The following is a 16237-nucleotide window of genomic DNA, read 5'->3' as shown; positions in this document are numbered from 1 at the left end:
CGGCATTCCAAGGCTTTTCTCTTTTAACAAGAGATAAAAAATTAAGTGACACAACTAAAGGAACCTGAAAGACCAAATCACTTCATTAAATGGAGCAAGTTATACCTCCAAAAAACACAGTAAAGTTATTGACAGTTACTGTACTAGATGATTTTGCAGTACTTAATGTTTTGGATCCTTTAAGAATATTCAGGTGGTAGGGAATTATGTATGGATCTTATAATCTACCTATTATTTAGATTTAATTTATCCTGTGTAGGGTCACAAGGTGCTGAATTTACAAACACCATAATAGAAAGTTCTTTTGGCTGCTCCCTTCTTCAGGTGTTGCCACAGCAAGCAAACTCACACAAACAATTTGGCAATTGTTTTACGCCGGATGCCCTTCCTGCAGAAACCTGGGCTTGAACCTGCAACCTGAGGACTACAAGACCATGGCACTGACCACCGAGCCACCACGGCCTAATGTACCAACAACATAATTATGTTATGAAATCAAGGTAAAGTGACAGTCAAATTACGCTCAGCTAGTATGATGCAACCCTCATCAGTCACCTTCACATAAAACACCCATGATTTCACTGTTTCCTAACCGGTGAGGTAGCATGAAACTCAGACAGTCGTAAATGATTAGGGGTCAATGACAAGATCTCTGACATCAGTGTTTCCAGCCTGGAGTTGAGCTATAGTCTACAAAATGCCTCCACAGATTTAAATCACACTTTCCATTCCAATGATGTGTCATATTATGCAAAAGTAGTAAAAAAAAATATATATATAAATAAATAAATCTACTTGAATCTGAGACATTCCTGAGGGCCTTTGTGACCAATTACCTGCTCAGTTTCCGGAAATTTCTTCATACTCTGGAAAAGTGAAGAAATGTGAAATTGCTGCCAAGGAAACCCTGCTCCAGTCTACTCTGTGCTGGCTGGACACTCCTCCCCGGGCATTGGTCCCAGTATCTGGAAAACTGGGAATTCCAGCTTACACTTTTGCCGTGAGACCTTAACTCACCACTTGCACACAGAAAATCTATTGTGTCTGAGGAAACTGACACCAGTCTGTGTAATACACCAGTATATGTGCCTTTCTCATTCCTCATAACCATCAAACAAGGAAGAAAACTTTACAGCTCAAGCAGGAAATGTGTTACTGTATGAAATCATTTTCTATAGCTAATGAATGAACTGGCACAAACTGTTGAACATATCATTATCTCTTGACGGTTTTCTTTTAGTCCATGAGCTTCAAGTTTCTGGTTTTAGTCAAATCTCACATCTAGCTAATTTGGTAAAGAAATGTCATTTGCAGGAGAGATTTCATGACTTTTTAAACCCTCCAAAGCATTAAAATTTTATTTTATATGCATATTTTACATTCAAATAAAAGTCTTCTTTCCACAGATGGCACATTGGTGTGGTGGTTTGCACTTAGCCTCGTAGGAGTGAGTGTATTCATGCATGTGTGTGTCTGTGTGTTGCCCCCGTGATGGACTTGCAGTATGTTCAGGGTGAACCTCAACCCTCGCCTGCTGACAGCTGGGATAGCTTCGAGCCCCCTGCAACCCTGAACAGGACAAAGCCACTACAAAAACGAAAAGTTATGCAAAACAGAGGGAGGAGCTTAAAGGGCTTTTTGAAGCCATTTTTTTTCTATTTCCTCTTTGATCTAAAATTTGTACAACTTTCACATCTCGTCCAGTTTTATTAGCGTTTTTGCTACTGTAAGCAAAACTTAAACGACAACTGATTTACTAAAACTGTAGTCAGCCATCTTTATCTCAAACTGCAGAAGGCGAAACGGCAATTATGTTTTTGCTCATGTCTGAGTGTGTGTGGCGTTAGCAAAAAAATCTCATGATCTGCTGGACAAATTTTAATGAAACTCAAAGTAATCAGTGGCTGTACATCTACAACTAATTAACTTTTAGAGTCAACCCATTCAAGATGATAATTGACCTTAGCCAACACAAAAATGACTATAACTTACCCAGATATTGAGCTAATTTTGTGTCGTAGTAGTTGTTGTAGTGGTAGTATCAGTTGAGCGTTAACCTTAATTGTTTTTAATGCTAACGCATCTTGTGAGACCCTTTAATCTAAGTTTTTGGCATAAACAGCGTCAATATATAACCATGTTTATACACCATATGATACAAGTTTACAATTTTTCATAGGACAGAATAACTCTTTGGTGTTGCCCAACTGACTCAGACGCTGGTCTCTGTTGCTGCATCACAGTAAGCAGGAAAGCCTATAATGCAAATTGGGGAATAAAGTAGGCCTGCTGTCTTCAATTAGCTGACTTTCCATGAGGAGAGTCTGGGATTGGCTACTCACTCTGTCAGACGGAGTCCCATCCGGCCAGGTTTCCGTGCTTCACATTCCATCCAGAGCAGAATTGTGTTCTGCCCCATTTCAGACGTAAAACGGCGGTTTGGTGCTCCATATTGGAAACATGTGAGAAGAGTGTCATAGAAAGCGTGCCGTGTCACGGCAGCTGGGGTCCTCTCAAGTTCAGCCCTGCAGTTCCCTCTGCCAAAGAACTCCAGCTTTAACTCTACTCGTTATATTAAATTCGGCATGTTTCCTTTTTGCATAGTCATTAAACAAACACATGCTGCCAGGGATACTCTGCCAGGGTGAACATTTGCTTTCATGCACACACCTTACTCATGGACCTTAAAAGCTCCTGTGTGGTGCTTCAACATCTGGTCCTGCACTAATCCACTCATCAGTTACATTAAAGCTTACTCAGCTGTACAGTAAATATTGTGTCACACAAACCAAAATGTGTAACCAAACAACAGAAGTCTGCACAGCATTTAACCTCCTATATCATATCTGGAATAAAGGTTTTCTTCCAGTACATAGGCTGGACCATTTACAGTCCACATTTCTTGCCAGAATATGTCTTTGTCCTGTAACTGAGGTTTCTTTTTGTTGTTGTTTTTTTTTTCCCCCTCCACAGCAGCCTGAGTATTTTCTCAGCAACCTTCTTTTGACAAAAATTAAAATGCCTTGGGGCATTCATAAGACCTGCAACAAATGATTAATAATAAAAAAAGTGCAATTACTTCAAAGAATCAGTACCATTATTCTATGTGAAGTCATTGTCATGTAGAAAAGGCCATTTGCGCTTCTCATCAAAAAACATCCCCCTAAACTGGTTAAAGTGAATATTTGTCATTATGATTTATATCTCAGAAGTACCCCAAACAAATTAAACGTATTTAAGATAAAAGAATTGGGTCACTGATATCCCATAGATGGGAGTTATGTCCTCTTAGAAAGCCTTATTTTGTGCTTTGTTAACTCAGTTTAAACAGTCTGACTGTTTTGGGTTTTGAACATGGTGTCCTCATAATCAGTGACCTACTGTCTCATCAGTAAAGGTGGCAGCACAACTCATTTTAAGCAGTGAAATAACATTCACCATCAGAAAAACACAATCTTAGTATCTTGATGATGAGGCATTTTCTTTGTGTCTGTATCTGGTTTGTTAATGTATTTACAGTGTGTGTACGTGGGCTTGCATGTGTGTGAAAGTCAAAGTGTAACATCGCCACCTAGTGGTAAACTCAAAATTAACACAAATCCTCTCCATCTGCAGTACTGAAGAATTGCAAGGAAAAGGGAAAACACCCTAATTTCCAGCACTACAGTGTAACAGAGACCACATAAAGCAGTAAACATCCCTGTCTAGTTGAGTTATACGTGTTACAGAAACATGACAAAACTAACAAAGAACTGCATGAAAAATATGCTCTTATTTATCCAATTTGACAGAAAAACACCCAGATTTATTTTCCTAATGCATTTTATTAAACAGAACAGCCACATTAGATTTGTTATTTCAGAAAGAAACACATAAAAGACAAGTGAAATAAAACAGCAAAGCCCTATAAAGTCAAACTGTCAACTGAGCATGTGCCTGTAATAATACCATGTAAACCTACTGGCCTCCAAAACATGAACCTTTCAGCTCTCTGTGCAAAGTCTGGAATAAATAAAACGAATAAAACATTATGTCCAGCTACATGTGCAGCGAAAACATCACTGTAGAAAACTTTCAGCTTGGAGCAAGTCAAATATCTCAGGTAAATTCTGCAGCATTATGGATTGTTTGACAATAGACCATAAAACAGTGATCAGACGTACTAAATAAAGCAGCTCGACATTCTAGGGAACATCTTCAATTATTCATGCAGTACAACTCATAAAATAAATATTTTTCAAAAAGTACATTCAGTCTGCCCATAATGAATGAAAACTCCTGCCTTAGCCAGCTTCTTGGTCTCTCACACACAGGCACACATTTTGTTTCCTAAAAACTCACATATGGAAGCTCTGCTCTCCGGCGATGGCCCAGCCCACAGCACGGCATGAAGGGGACCAGAGAGGGGAGAAGTGGGCGGCCGTCTCACAGACTCCCTGTCAGGCAGCGACATTGACAAATTCAGCCTTGATCCATGCCTGCAGACTTGGCCCACAGTGATGCAGACGCGACAAGGACACACACACACACAAAAAAAAGACCCCTGATAGGAGTACAGAACCCAGGCAGTAAAACACTGTTATATCCAGGAGCCTCCTACTTCTGCAGAATCAGAAAGTCAGATTCTGCCTCTCCCATGTCCAACTCATCTGTCAGACCGTCACAGCAGGGTGCCCGCCAGCTGACAGTGAGGTGCACGTCTAAACTGTTTACTCCACTCCAAAATCTGTGCACTCTCCTGCACATCCTCTGTGCTGCCAAATCCTCTGCAGCGCTGCTGTGCTGTGGCAGTCGCAGGCTGGATCTCTGGTTCAGCTGAGAGTAGGTTCAGACACACTCATCATCACACACAAGTTCCTTCTCAGCATGGGGAGGAGGTGGAGTTATGAGTGTCCTTTATTGACCGCTTTCCCCCTGCATTCTGATAAAGAACAACAACTCCGTGTTCACCAATTCTGCTCGTTTCCCTTCATTTAATGATCAATGTGTTTTAAAAGCTTTACACTCACATTGGCTTTCTGCCTTTACTTTTTTACCCTTTTAGCTTTATTACTGTTCTCCTTTTTCTCATTTCATCTCATCACTTAGTCCTGATTTATACTACATCATCATTCTTACTCTAAGTGAATGATAAGGACCGACTGGTTGCTACAAAGGCTGCTCTGAATTGATACACAAACACTGCATGTTTCTCGTGAAAAAGAGAAATACTAGCTCAGCAATGCCATTACTGCAGAGAGAAATTATGCACAGTTCGGTCATGCATGTGCAACACACACCTCTTCACCCATATCTTTCCACACCACATTGAACGATTAGGTTCAATCTAAGCGTTGTGCTACTGCGTCAGGTGGAAATCATTAAATCTCTTCATGTTTCAGTGCTTAATGACACACTGTACATGTGGCAGGAATGCAGATGTAATGATTTGCCAAGCATGTTTAAATCTAAGTAAAATCAGTAAAAGATAACTAAAAAAAATCTAAATGATTTTTACCAGTTTAACAAAGTAATTTTCAATCAAAATGTATTTTGCAAAAAAACGGAGCAACATTATACATTTTAGTTTGCCAGGAAGATAGCCACTCGATTATGTCTGCGAGTGCTGTAAAAAATAAGGACAATTGAGTTTTTTTGTCCTGACAAATCCAAAGTAATACCCACTGCTTTCAGCATGAGTCGTCTAAGAACATGAAATATTTAGTGCTGCAATTCATACATTTCATTCCTAAATATAGCTTGGGCTCTAATGGGGAGGGTATTTTAGGAATTGTTCCTATGATAATTAATTCATTCACCCACTCATTTATTAAAGAGAAATGTGTAAAGAATTTATCTGGATGATTATTCTAACTTGAGTTTTTTCATTAATTTTTGAATATTTGTTAAAACTGATATACTATTGTTGATTTGATTTGCTACTTTAGTTTGGTAAATTTTAAATCTAGAGCCAGTAGTGAATTCATCAAGGAGGTGACAGATAAGCTGTTCCTGTTTAATGGTAACAAAAACAACTTGCTACATAAGATCTTACATACAAATTAGTGAGTTTGAGTTAGTGCCATAGATCCTAATTTTTTAAAAAAAGATGCAGATTCTTCCTTTTCTATGTCCAGTCTTTACACTAAATTTAGGTTAAATCTCTCAGAAGTAATTTAATTAATGTTTTTCCAAAAAAAGTTCCTTTAATAAAATTTACATTGTGTTATTTTGGGGCAACCAAAAGACAGGAATATAACATATTACGAATGTTTCTTTTTATGATTGCAATATAGAATCACATGCTAATTGCTTCTATAAGAAACAAATGATTTCCAAGTACACCACAGGTGGCATTTCCCACTTCTTTGCCATATTGTAACTAAATATTACTACTGTAGCCTTGAAGGGACAAACACTGGTCCTAGGGTTTGACTGTCATAATTACAGTTCTTTTTTTGGCCACTAATTGTCACCTAAAACCACTAAAAGCAGTTAGAAATAACCGTCTTCATTTTATTTTAAGCTCCAAATATAGAAAAGGCCACTAAATGTTAAATGATTCAATTCATCCTTAAATAGAACACCTGTCATTTATAAGAACATAATTTGAGAACATTTTACACTTTGAAAAAAAAAAGCAAATGGCAAAAATAGTAAGTTTACAACAGAAGAAATGCAGAAACAACAAAATGAGGTCAAGTCTATCAGTAAAGCAAAGAAAAAAAAGGGGTGAAAATTGTTAGTCTCATGCAGCTGTTTTCATATAAGAGAACAAACTACTGTAACAATTAAACTGATAAAATCACTACACTTTCAATTATTTTCCATTATTGAATTTATTTTAATTTTAACAAAACTTACAGCAGGCCTTTTGAGTTCAAGCAGTTCTATTCAAACGTTTGGGAACTTCTACCCTTCCCTTTTGACCGATGTACATCTCACACCCTGAAGCTTTAATATGAGCAACACTGCTGCAACAACCCAACAGAATGGATGCAGCCTCCTGTGAAGCTATGTTCCCAACAATAGAAGTATCTGTATTTCACTCCAGGCCAAACACACAGTCTTGGATCATCTTTCACCGCCTTTAAAGCTTTTTGCAGCCAATATTTCACAGGCAGACGTGTATCACCTGTGATGGAAAGGCATCATAATCAACAGAATTGAAGGTGTTACAATGAGAAAGAAGAGTCATAAATCAGTTAACTTGTCAGACTGTCTCCCTCTAGAATAACTCACTTAGCTCCTGATATCACAAAAAAAAAACACTGCAGGAAACAAAATGTGATGAATAGGTTTATGTTTAAAAGTAGATGTGAAAATTATTGGGTTTCATGGAGCCGTTATCATATAATTAAATGAAGATAATTCAAAGAGAAAGCTACACTCACTCCTGCTTCATGTTTTTATCTTTGCATACAGAGGGGTAAAAGAAGTAATTTATTCCAGTAATAAAATAGATAAAGATGTATTTATTTCACTCTCTGTGCAGATGACAGCCTCAGTCAATCTGAGGACCAGCCAGAGCACGCTTTCAGTTCATGAGTACAAGATAATCCATTTTCTGATTAAAACAACAACTAAAAGAGAAGGTGTCTGCTACAAGCAAAGGACAGAACATTACGTGTTTCTGTCTGAAAACCAAATATTTTGTCATGATCCTAATTTTGTATATGCATCTTTTAAATCATCATTGAAGATAAATTAAAAATAATGCCAGCTCTTTTTATGAACAACTTTTCCCTCACACTAGGAAAGCTCCTGGTCTAAAATTTATTTAAATTGACACTATAAAAGGTGCGCTTTGCTCTAAAGTTGGTCACAAATAATGTGTTGCCTTCAGTGTTTCTGAGGTTCAAACGCAGCAAACGAAAGGACCAAAATAAAGGTGGATCTTCAAAAATATTGCTATGGATAAGATAAGATGAGATTCAAAATAAATAAGTTCAGCTGCAATTACTTACAAGTGTCCATTAAACTATTCCATTAGAATGGTTACAACAAACTAAGGTAAAAAGAAAAACTTCAGATTGCATAGACACATTCATGTGTTTTACCACAAGATGGCAGTCTAGTGCCACAGTCATGGCAAATCAAGCCACAGCATCATTTCCAGCTGCCTTAGTTCACTGTAATGTTTCATATAAAGGCAAAATACTGCAGGTTGATGCCAACAATTGCATCTAATTGGCAGAAAATATGAAAAAAAAGGGTTTTGTGACTGATATTTAACCTGTAAAAATTGGCAGTGGCACCCACGGTGAAACATAAATATTTATAACATATACACATAGATAAAAGCAACAGAGCTGTCAGATTTCATAGGGATCAAAAGGATTGCTAATTTTTGTGTAATACATTGTCCTGATTTTAAAAGATAATCCAGGAAAATGATGGGAATTAACATGTTTCCAATACTGGGGTAAAGAGAAGGCGTTAGCAGGTTTTGTCTTCACCACACACTCTCAACCTTCTTCACTAAATCCCTGTTTTCCCGCATTAACAGACAAGTGTTTAGATTACACTTGTGTGTTAAATTAGTGCGAAACATCATGAGATAATCACATGAAACAGACGTGAAATAAACAGGAGGCTGAGAACAGAGAGGAGAAGTGGGAATCTTGGTGCAATCATTTACATCCACACAAGTGTGGGAGGCTGCAGGAGGTTGATTGTGAGATGATGTGTTGCATTAAATAAACCACAGTCTGAACTACTGTTCAACAGCCCTGATTTCTACTGTGTTGGCCCCAAACATGTGTTTTAATCATTTTTTGATTGTCCAGAAGTATTAGAAATGTGAAGGACTTATGAGTCACGGACTCTCTGAATAATCTAGGCCTACAAAAAGAGGTTTGATTGAACACGAAGGCATCGTGAGGACAGAACTACAGCCCTGACGCAAAGTTTCACAAGCGCCACAAATTTCACTCATACCATCTGCTGACAACTAAACTAAACGCAGAACTAAACCACCTCCGTCTGAACATTAAACATTAAACCATTCACCTGAGATTGTTTAAGTTTGCTGCCAAGTCTGAGACAGTTCTGCCCTTCTGCCTTCTCAGTGGAGTGCTGAGCTGACCTCTCTACTCCCACGGCTGAACAGTCAGGCCTGGACCTCCATCCTTCCCAGCCTCCTCCACACTCCCCCCCCACCCCCCACCCCAGGCATCAGGTCATGACCATCTCGCATCCTGTCTCTCGCAACTGACCCCATCTGCCCTCTGCCCCCCTCGATCTGTGGGAGCATGAGTAATTCTGTCTTTAAAGAGCTGCTCATAAGATCGTCCTGGAACACTGGATGCTTGGATCGATCGCTTAGCGACACAGATGAAATGTTCTTTAAATGCCTACAAGTATGAAAGGGCTAGAAGAAATGGTTAGACAGGAAAGCAAACGGAAGCAAATGCAAGTTTGTAACATTTCAAAATGATGTGCTAGTTATGCAATTTTGAAGTTCCATCCTATTTTTGTGTGTTAAAATGTGAAAATGATGTGTATGACAGCTCAAACAAGAAGGGAATGAGGTCAGGTTAAAACAGCTGTTCTGTTAACACCATATTTACATTGTTATCCAAACAGACAAGGCGTTACTGGAAGGTCTCTTATTTCTGGAGCCGTCTAAGAGCAAATATTTGAAGAGGATATCCAAGGTCCTCGCTGACCCTGAAACTCATTGTATGTTCATTTTCCTATGTTATTAAATGACCTAATTTCTGTAGACTGATGACTGTTCTCAGTCTGATTGCTGTAGTACAACTTAAAGACATTTTTTTAAGTATTGTGAGGGATAACTGACTGTAGGGAAAAAAAAATTCTCATTTTGGGACAAGACTGGGAATGAGCTCCCAAGGGTGGTGTTAAAATCTGGCAATTTCTCACTGAGCTTTAACAGCCTGTTCAGAGGATCTCTGTAGCCTTGAGACGAAGCAGACCGTCATCTAAGAGGTGCCACTTTGTTCTGATCTCCTCCAGCTTCCCATCGCTCGGCCGCTGCTGTGCCAAAGACGAGACGATCTGATCTGAGCCTCCTCCAAAAAAGGCAGAAACATTTCGGAGTGCACATCCTTAACCCAGTTCATCCTGTCCCCACTGCAGGTCTGCTCAACAGAGAACAGACTTGTTGAATGTGTTCTGCGCAGGGTCTGCGTTATAACAGGCCACTATGGAGCTTCAGTCAAAGCACCGAGGATGCAGCTCGGATGACAGACTTCCACTCAACATATTGTACCCAGAAGTGTTTACAGAAGGCTTTCACTGCAGTGCACATCTTATCCATGATGGATGATGATGACTGAAGTTGAGCTCTTATGCCAGTTTTTTATTGACTGCAAAGTATTTACAAAAATAAAAGGCACATACAGAACTCATATAGTTATAAGATGCAGATTTCTTTTATGGTTTAAGAAAAAAAGAAAAACAAAAAAACATTCCCAACAGACAACAAATGTCATTCCCCAGGATATTCCATCTGAAAGCACGAACAGAAGTTTAAATAAAGTCAATCGTCAGTGCCAGCCTTACCTGACGAACGAGGCTCTTGGTTGTCGTGTCGGAGGAAGTGCTGCCATCCGAACCTGTGAATCGACTTTTTCTCCGAACTCCTTTGCTGTGAGACTTCAGAGCCAAAAAAGACAAAACAAAACCGTTAAAGATGCCCTTATATTTTCAAGTTTATCTTTCCTCAAAAAATTGCCAATAGCCTATATCTACTTTTGCCACTGGTCATTCTTTTCATCACAGATTCCAAAAAGACAAATACTCCCCTTTCACGGTGATAGAAAACAAACTGAAGCAGAGAATATCAAGCATTAAATGTGAAAAGTGAAGTTAAAAATGCATTTAGCTCCCTCACAGTTACAACATGAACCAGTCATTTGAAAGTAAAAATGATTGCCTCCATTTGGGGGTTTAAATCAGTGTGTAAGAGCTGTTTTACAACTTTACAAAACATCAATCCCCCCGTTAATTCAATTATGAAAGTGTTTTATTAGAGGTGTAGCGTTCTTCAGGTATGACCTGATGATAATAATTATGTGGGAGGTCGACTTCGCCCAGCGGTGTAATGAGTGGTTGGAAAAGTAGCCTAATGTACAAGAGCTCCCCCAGCATACAGCATGTTGTCAATAGCAACTGAAAAACAGAAATACATGACAATCTGCCTGTTATTCCAGCCTACCCGCGCTCTGACACATTAAATATGCATAAAACAAGAGCCCATGGAGCTGCTCTGACTGCTCCTTATAGCAGCATATCAGGTGGACCAGTTAGACACGAAGAGTTAATAAATGGAGACAAACATAACCAAAATGTAATAATAAATCCACCATAATACACATGCAGGCATTTAAAATAAATCTTTCATTTTTAAGTGAACTAATCCAGTGGTACAAAGTAATTGTGGTAAAGTTTAATGTTGCAGCCAACTTTAATGAGAGATTACAACTCAGATAATCAAACTTTCACATCATATTTATTGAATTATTGACTTAGTTGTTTGGTTTATCATCATTCTAGGAAAAAAAAACACTCAGATAAAAATTAAAAATGCTCATTTGGTATAAAATTCATTTTTAAAGACAAATAAAGTTTTAATGTCATGTTATTAACTTTAATGTTGATGAAAACTTAGTTTACCTGACAATTGAATAGAAACACCAAAATTCATGTATTTTATGATTCAAATCAGCAAACACTTATCTCTTAAATCTGAAAACATTTACATAAACACATTAGTTATTGTGTAAATTGTTGATACCATTTTTAAATAGGTCTAGTTCATCAATCAAATCAATTGAGCTTCGTAACTTATATGTTTCACATAATTTCATTTGTTTACTTTAAAGTTTTATTAACAACGCAACACATAAATACCAGTTTAAAACTGAAACTACCTAAATAAAACTGGTTCCAGCCTGAGTATAAGCATGAAGACACCAACCTTATCCTTGTCTCACAGTTAATTAGATAAAAACTAACAGCTGCGTCGTCCCTAATTAAAAACAGCCGGTGGTAAAATGCCAAATTTCCGGACTCGCGCGACCAGAATCTAATTTACGCTGATTGTAGGCGCTAATGAGCGGACAGGTGAGATGCTAATTAGCGTTTTATTAAGCCAACTTTCCAGATATAGTACGGAAAGAGTAGCCATTTAAATTAACTTTAAAAGAGTAGCCATTTAAATTAACTTTAACGCGCAAATAAAATGAAAAATATGTTTTCACTTGAGTGGCTGAAACAGAAACTGAAATGAACTCACCTCCATAGTCTCCATGTGTTTGTCCGGAAGTCCTTCTGCTTTAGTCTTCGGACTGCTGACGGCCATTAATGGACAGAAACTGCAGTTTTGACCAGGTTTTTTTTAAAAGAAAGTAAAACGCATGGTTACACAGTTAGGACAGCAGACATCTCCGGTCATCAGGTTCGAGTCGGGGAGAGTTGCAGAGCTCTGGTCTGCGCTGTACCGAATTCCGGTGCGGGTGATGGTGTGAGTCCTGGTGTTGTTGTAGCCTTCAGCATCAGCTCGCTCCTTCCCACACGGGCTGACAGAGCTCCTGCTCCCCTCTGCTCCTCTCTGCTCCCCCCTGATCCAACGCCAACTCCTCTGCCTCCTCACAGCATCAAAGAGTGAGAATGAATAAAAAGTTTTACTCAAATAATGAAAAAGTGGTAATTTTCCTCCTTGTGGGATGATTTAGTCAACATTACATCATGTATATTTTAGTTAAGCTTCATCTAAAGGTATCTTAGCTACATCTGCCCTGTAAGATTGTCTTATTTTGAAGGTGCAAACTTTGACTATTCTGAACTGTATCAAATGGTGTATTTTGAAGTTTTCTGGATTAATACATATAAGTGATACTGAAATGCAGGTCCACACTCAATGTAAACAAACCTATATTAGGTTAGCCGTACATCAGTTTTTCTGAGCATCTAATAGCTGATCAAAGTCTTAAAAAGACAATGTATACAATTCAGTATAAGAGACTAAAATATGTCCATAAAAGAGGAAAAGGTATAGCGTTTAAATGTTTTCTTGAAGCAATTCTGTCTCCATGCCTGGGTGGGATCACTTTGATGTTTTTTTTTTTTTTGTTTTTTTTTCACTCCAACTCTGGTGAGCAGCTCCTGTTCCTGGATCGGTTGAGGCTCTTCCTGTGCTCCTTCCTCTTGTCTGCCAGCTTTTTGGTAATTCTCTCTGGTCCAAATCATGCCGTAGGATCAATTTTCTGAACGTGCTGGTGTGAAACTGCAGGAAGGATTTTAGTCAGAGGGGATGTCTGAGCAGCTTGCAGGGATGCTGCTTGTTTTTGTTTTTTTGTCACATTTTTAATCTAATTTGCTGTCATTCCACTGATTACATTTGTGAGGAGGCTTTTTAAGGAGTATTAGTTTGGAATGTGGCCATATGTCTTGCACTTATGAGGCAATAAACCCCTGTTTGTTAGGTTTATTGATACAAAGGATGTTGGGTTGTAGTGTATAGGTTCAGATATAGAAAATAGTCTTCCTTTGTTACAGTCCATGGCTGCTGTAGAGCCTCTTTCTCCAACATAATCAGCTCAGAAGTTGTTCTGTTTATCATTGCCCTCTGGTGGCTCTATGTGTATTTGCATTTCTGTAGCTCTGATTGGTCTAATGTCTGTTAATTCAAGTCATTCTGCAATAATAATTGAATTATGAGATTTCTGGATTAGCAGAAGCTCTTTTAAAGTCTAAAGTGTACTTAAGGTAATCTCAAATTTATGACAAAAACCTTTTGTTGTGTTTTCGTAATGTGGGCATTAACCAAAAACAAGCAGAAGTTTAATAGCAGCAGGATGATTACATATCTTTATTGAATCTTGAAGAAACAGCATTTTGAATAGTTATAAAGAAACTTTTATCTTTTTTTGTTTTGTTTTGCATATATAGATGTTAACTCAGAACTTGGACATTCCCTGCTTATTGAGTTTTTAAGATAAAAAAATGTAAAATAAAATTAAATAAAAAAAACCCCACATCAACACCATATTTTTTAACCTTTTGATGGCACATCTCAGGCGAACTTTGTTGTGCAACAAAGTAAGAGTTTTGTCTACATCTCTTTTGGCCTTTCACACAAATATGCGCAAGTATCTGAAGAATAAGCAACTGCTCCTCCTTACTGAAACTAACACTGTATAGGAGTGACAATCATAAGAGAAGTGTGTAACCTTAAATTACCTGTTTTCCACTACAGGTCCTGCTCTTTATGTGTAAAGCTTATTATAAGAGCTAATCATTTTTCATCATTCTGTCTACTTTATGCTTGGACCTATGTTAACATAAGAATTAAAAGTCATCACAAGATTCACGTTAACTGTTTGATTTTCTTTCTTATTATTGCAGAAAACATAAATCCAATTACGCTGCCCATGCTTCACATTACACTGACTTAAAGTTTTTACAACTTAAAGTGTTCATATAATTTAGAAAACTGAAAAAAATCAACAAACTATAATAAAAGTCTACACAGACCTTTAAATGAACACATGAGTAACATCCCATAAATATAAGGTCACCATAGCCTCCGGTTACTGTTGATTCCAGAGCAATTTATTAGCAGATTTCTTCACACCATCATCTGTGCTTCATTTGTGTACACTGTGTAGCTGCAGATCAGCCACATTCACACACATTTTCTTTTTCTAATGTTCTTTTATTTGAGCTTGTGTTGAAATAACCAGAACTGGTGAATATTTTTTTACTGAATCACTGAAAATGTATGGTCAGCTTTTGGCTGTTCTTGTTTTTGAACAGATTTTTTTTTAGTTAAACCAGCAAAATCTATCAGTTTTTGACAGCATAGTAAAATATCATACACATGGGTCACAGATTGTTTAAAAGAGTTTTTGTTGTTGGAAACTATAGACTGATTCAGCGTGATTTTGCTTGACAAAAATACCAGGTGCTAAGAATTATTGTCAGCGATGTGCTTTAAAATCAAAGGGAAACATTTTTATGTTTCCTGTGCTGTCTTTTTTGACACACATTTGTGTGTTCTGCTGCCCCGTTGACCTCAAAGCTGAACTCTTATTCTGACAGGTCTCTGCTGAGAAAGTGAGGATAGTCAGCGTCAACGTGCCCCAGATAAAAGCCCTTCCTTCCTCCATCCTGGCAGCAGTTGCCTTGAAAAGAGGCACATGTGTTTGAAAAAAAAAAAAAAAAAAAAAGCTTTCTTGCTGCTAAAAATCAGATTTGCGCAGTTTGGGCCACGCTTTCCTGGAAATGCCAAAGGGGCTGGCATTTTTAAAATAACAGCAAATTTGCTAGAATAAGAGAAAAAACGGGCTTCCTACTATTGTTTGAACGTTTTTCGGGAAGTCACGCTAAATGTTATCAGCTTCTTTTTTTTGTTGTTGTTGTTTTTTGTTTTTTTTGAAATGATAGGCAAATAATCCCATGACACTGTTGGTAGAACTGACTCTGCAGTCTGACAAAGAACCCAGAATGGAAAATGAGCATAATCACTGTGCAAATTAAACACTGAAACTAATCCCCCAGCATAAATGAAGTGTGTGCTCGACAACTGTTTGTTCAGATTTTACACAAACACGTTGAGAGCACCAGAATTTAATCACAGCGAGCTGATTAAAAATCCTCCCTAGCCCTCGAGCCCACTCACTTTGTCGGTATCACAAATCCAATTTCATGTACAAATATTGTTTATTGTGGCGATGCATTCATCATTCTCTCCTCTTCCTCCGCCACCTTCTGCAGGCCCACTTCGGCAGCTAAAGAGCGTGTGCACTGTGTGGGTCGGAGTTTCTGTCTTGTACAGTAACCGAGCATTAGTCACCCAGGTTGGTGGATGAAGAGAACAAGTAGCACAGGTGGGTGGAAATGCCCTCATATTGGATCACAGAGAGACCTCAAAAACAAAGAACAATGCCTCGGAGATGAGAGGATCGGTTTTCAAAACAGGGCTTTATAAATAACTATCTGAGAGCTGCGAATGCCAGACAACGAAGTCCCGTCTTCATAACAGAGTTTTTCATTAAGCTAATAATACTAAGTGTCCTAGAAACTAAATAGGATTTTTTGCTAACTATTTCTTTAATGTAAAAGGGCCTTTTGACATGCAGTCATTGTGCAGAGACAAATGAATTCAACACGGATTAAAAGGAGACGTAAAATCCCATCTTTTAAACATGTCTTTGGTTTGTTCAGTTTTTTAAGAAACACCGAAGTGCCCCTGTTTAATATGCTGCACATTTATTAAGACAAAGTT

At 38.1% G+C, this 16237-nt stretch overlaps 1 protein-coding gene across 3 annotated transcripts in view; it reads right to left on the bottom strand.

Moving 5' to 3' along the window:
- cacnb2a (calcium channel, voltage-dependent, beta 2a) overlaps positions 1-12552 on the bottom strand; it is a 52267-nt gene extending 39715 nt beyond the window's left edge. Inside the window, exons 1-2 of one of the 3 annotated variants that reach the window (XM_037973038.1) lie at positions 12245-12552; positions 10510-10602 (exon numbers count right to left, since the gene is read on the bottom strand). In XM_037973038.1, coding sequence (XP_037828966.1) covers positions 10510-10602; positions 12245-12310 — 159 coding nt within the window. In that variant the 5' untranslated portion in view covers positions 12311-12552. The remainder of the gene's footprint in view (positions 1-10509; positions 10603-12244) is intronic. The other 2 variants (XM_017406655.3, XM_037973037.1) reach the window with 2 other exon arrangements.
- Between the last annotated feature and the right edge of the window lie 3685 nt (positions 12553-16237).

The sequence above is a fragment of the Kryptolebias marmoratus genome, linkage group LG21 (assembly GCF_001649575.2).
Source record: "Kryptolebias marmoratus isolate JLee-2015 linkage group LG21, ASM164957v2, whole genome shotgun sequence".
NCBI lineage: Eukaryota > Metazoa > Chordata > Actinopteri > Cyprinodontiformes > Rivulidae > Kryptolebias > Kryptolebias marmoratus.
Note: the sequence above shows the minus strand (reverse complement) of the source record. Positions and strands in the feature narration are given on the sequence as shown.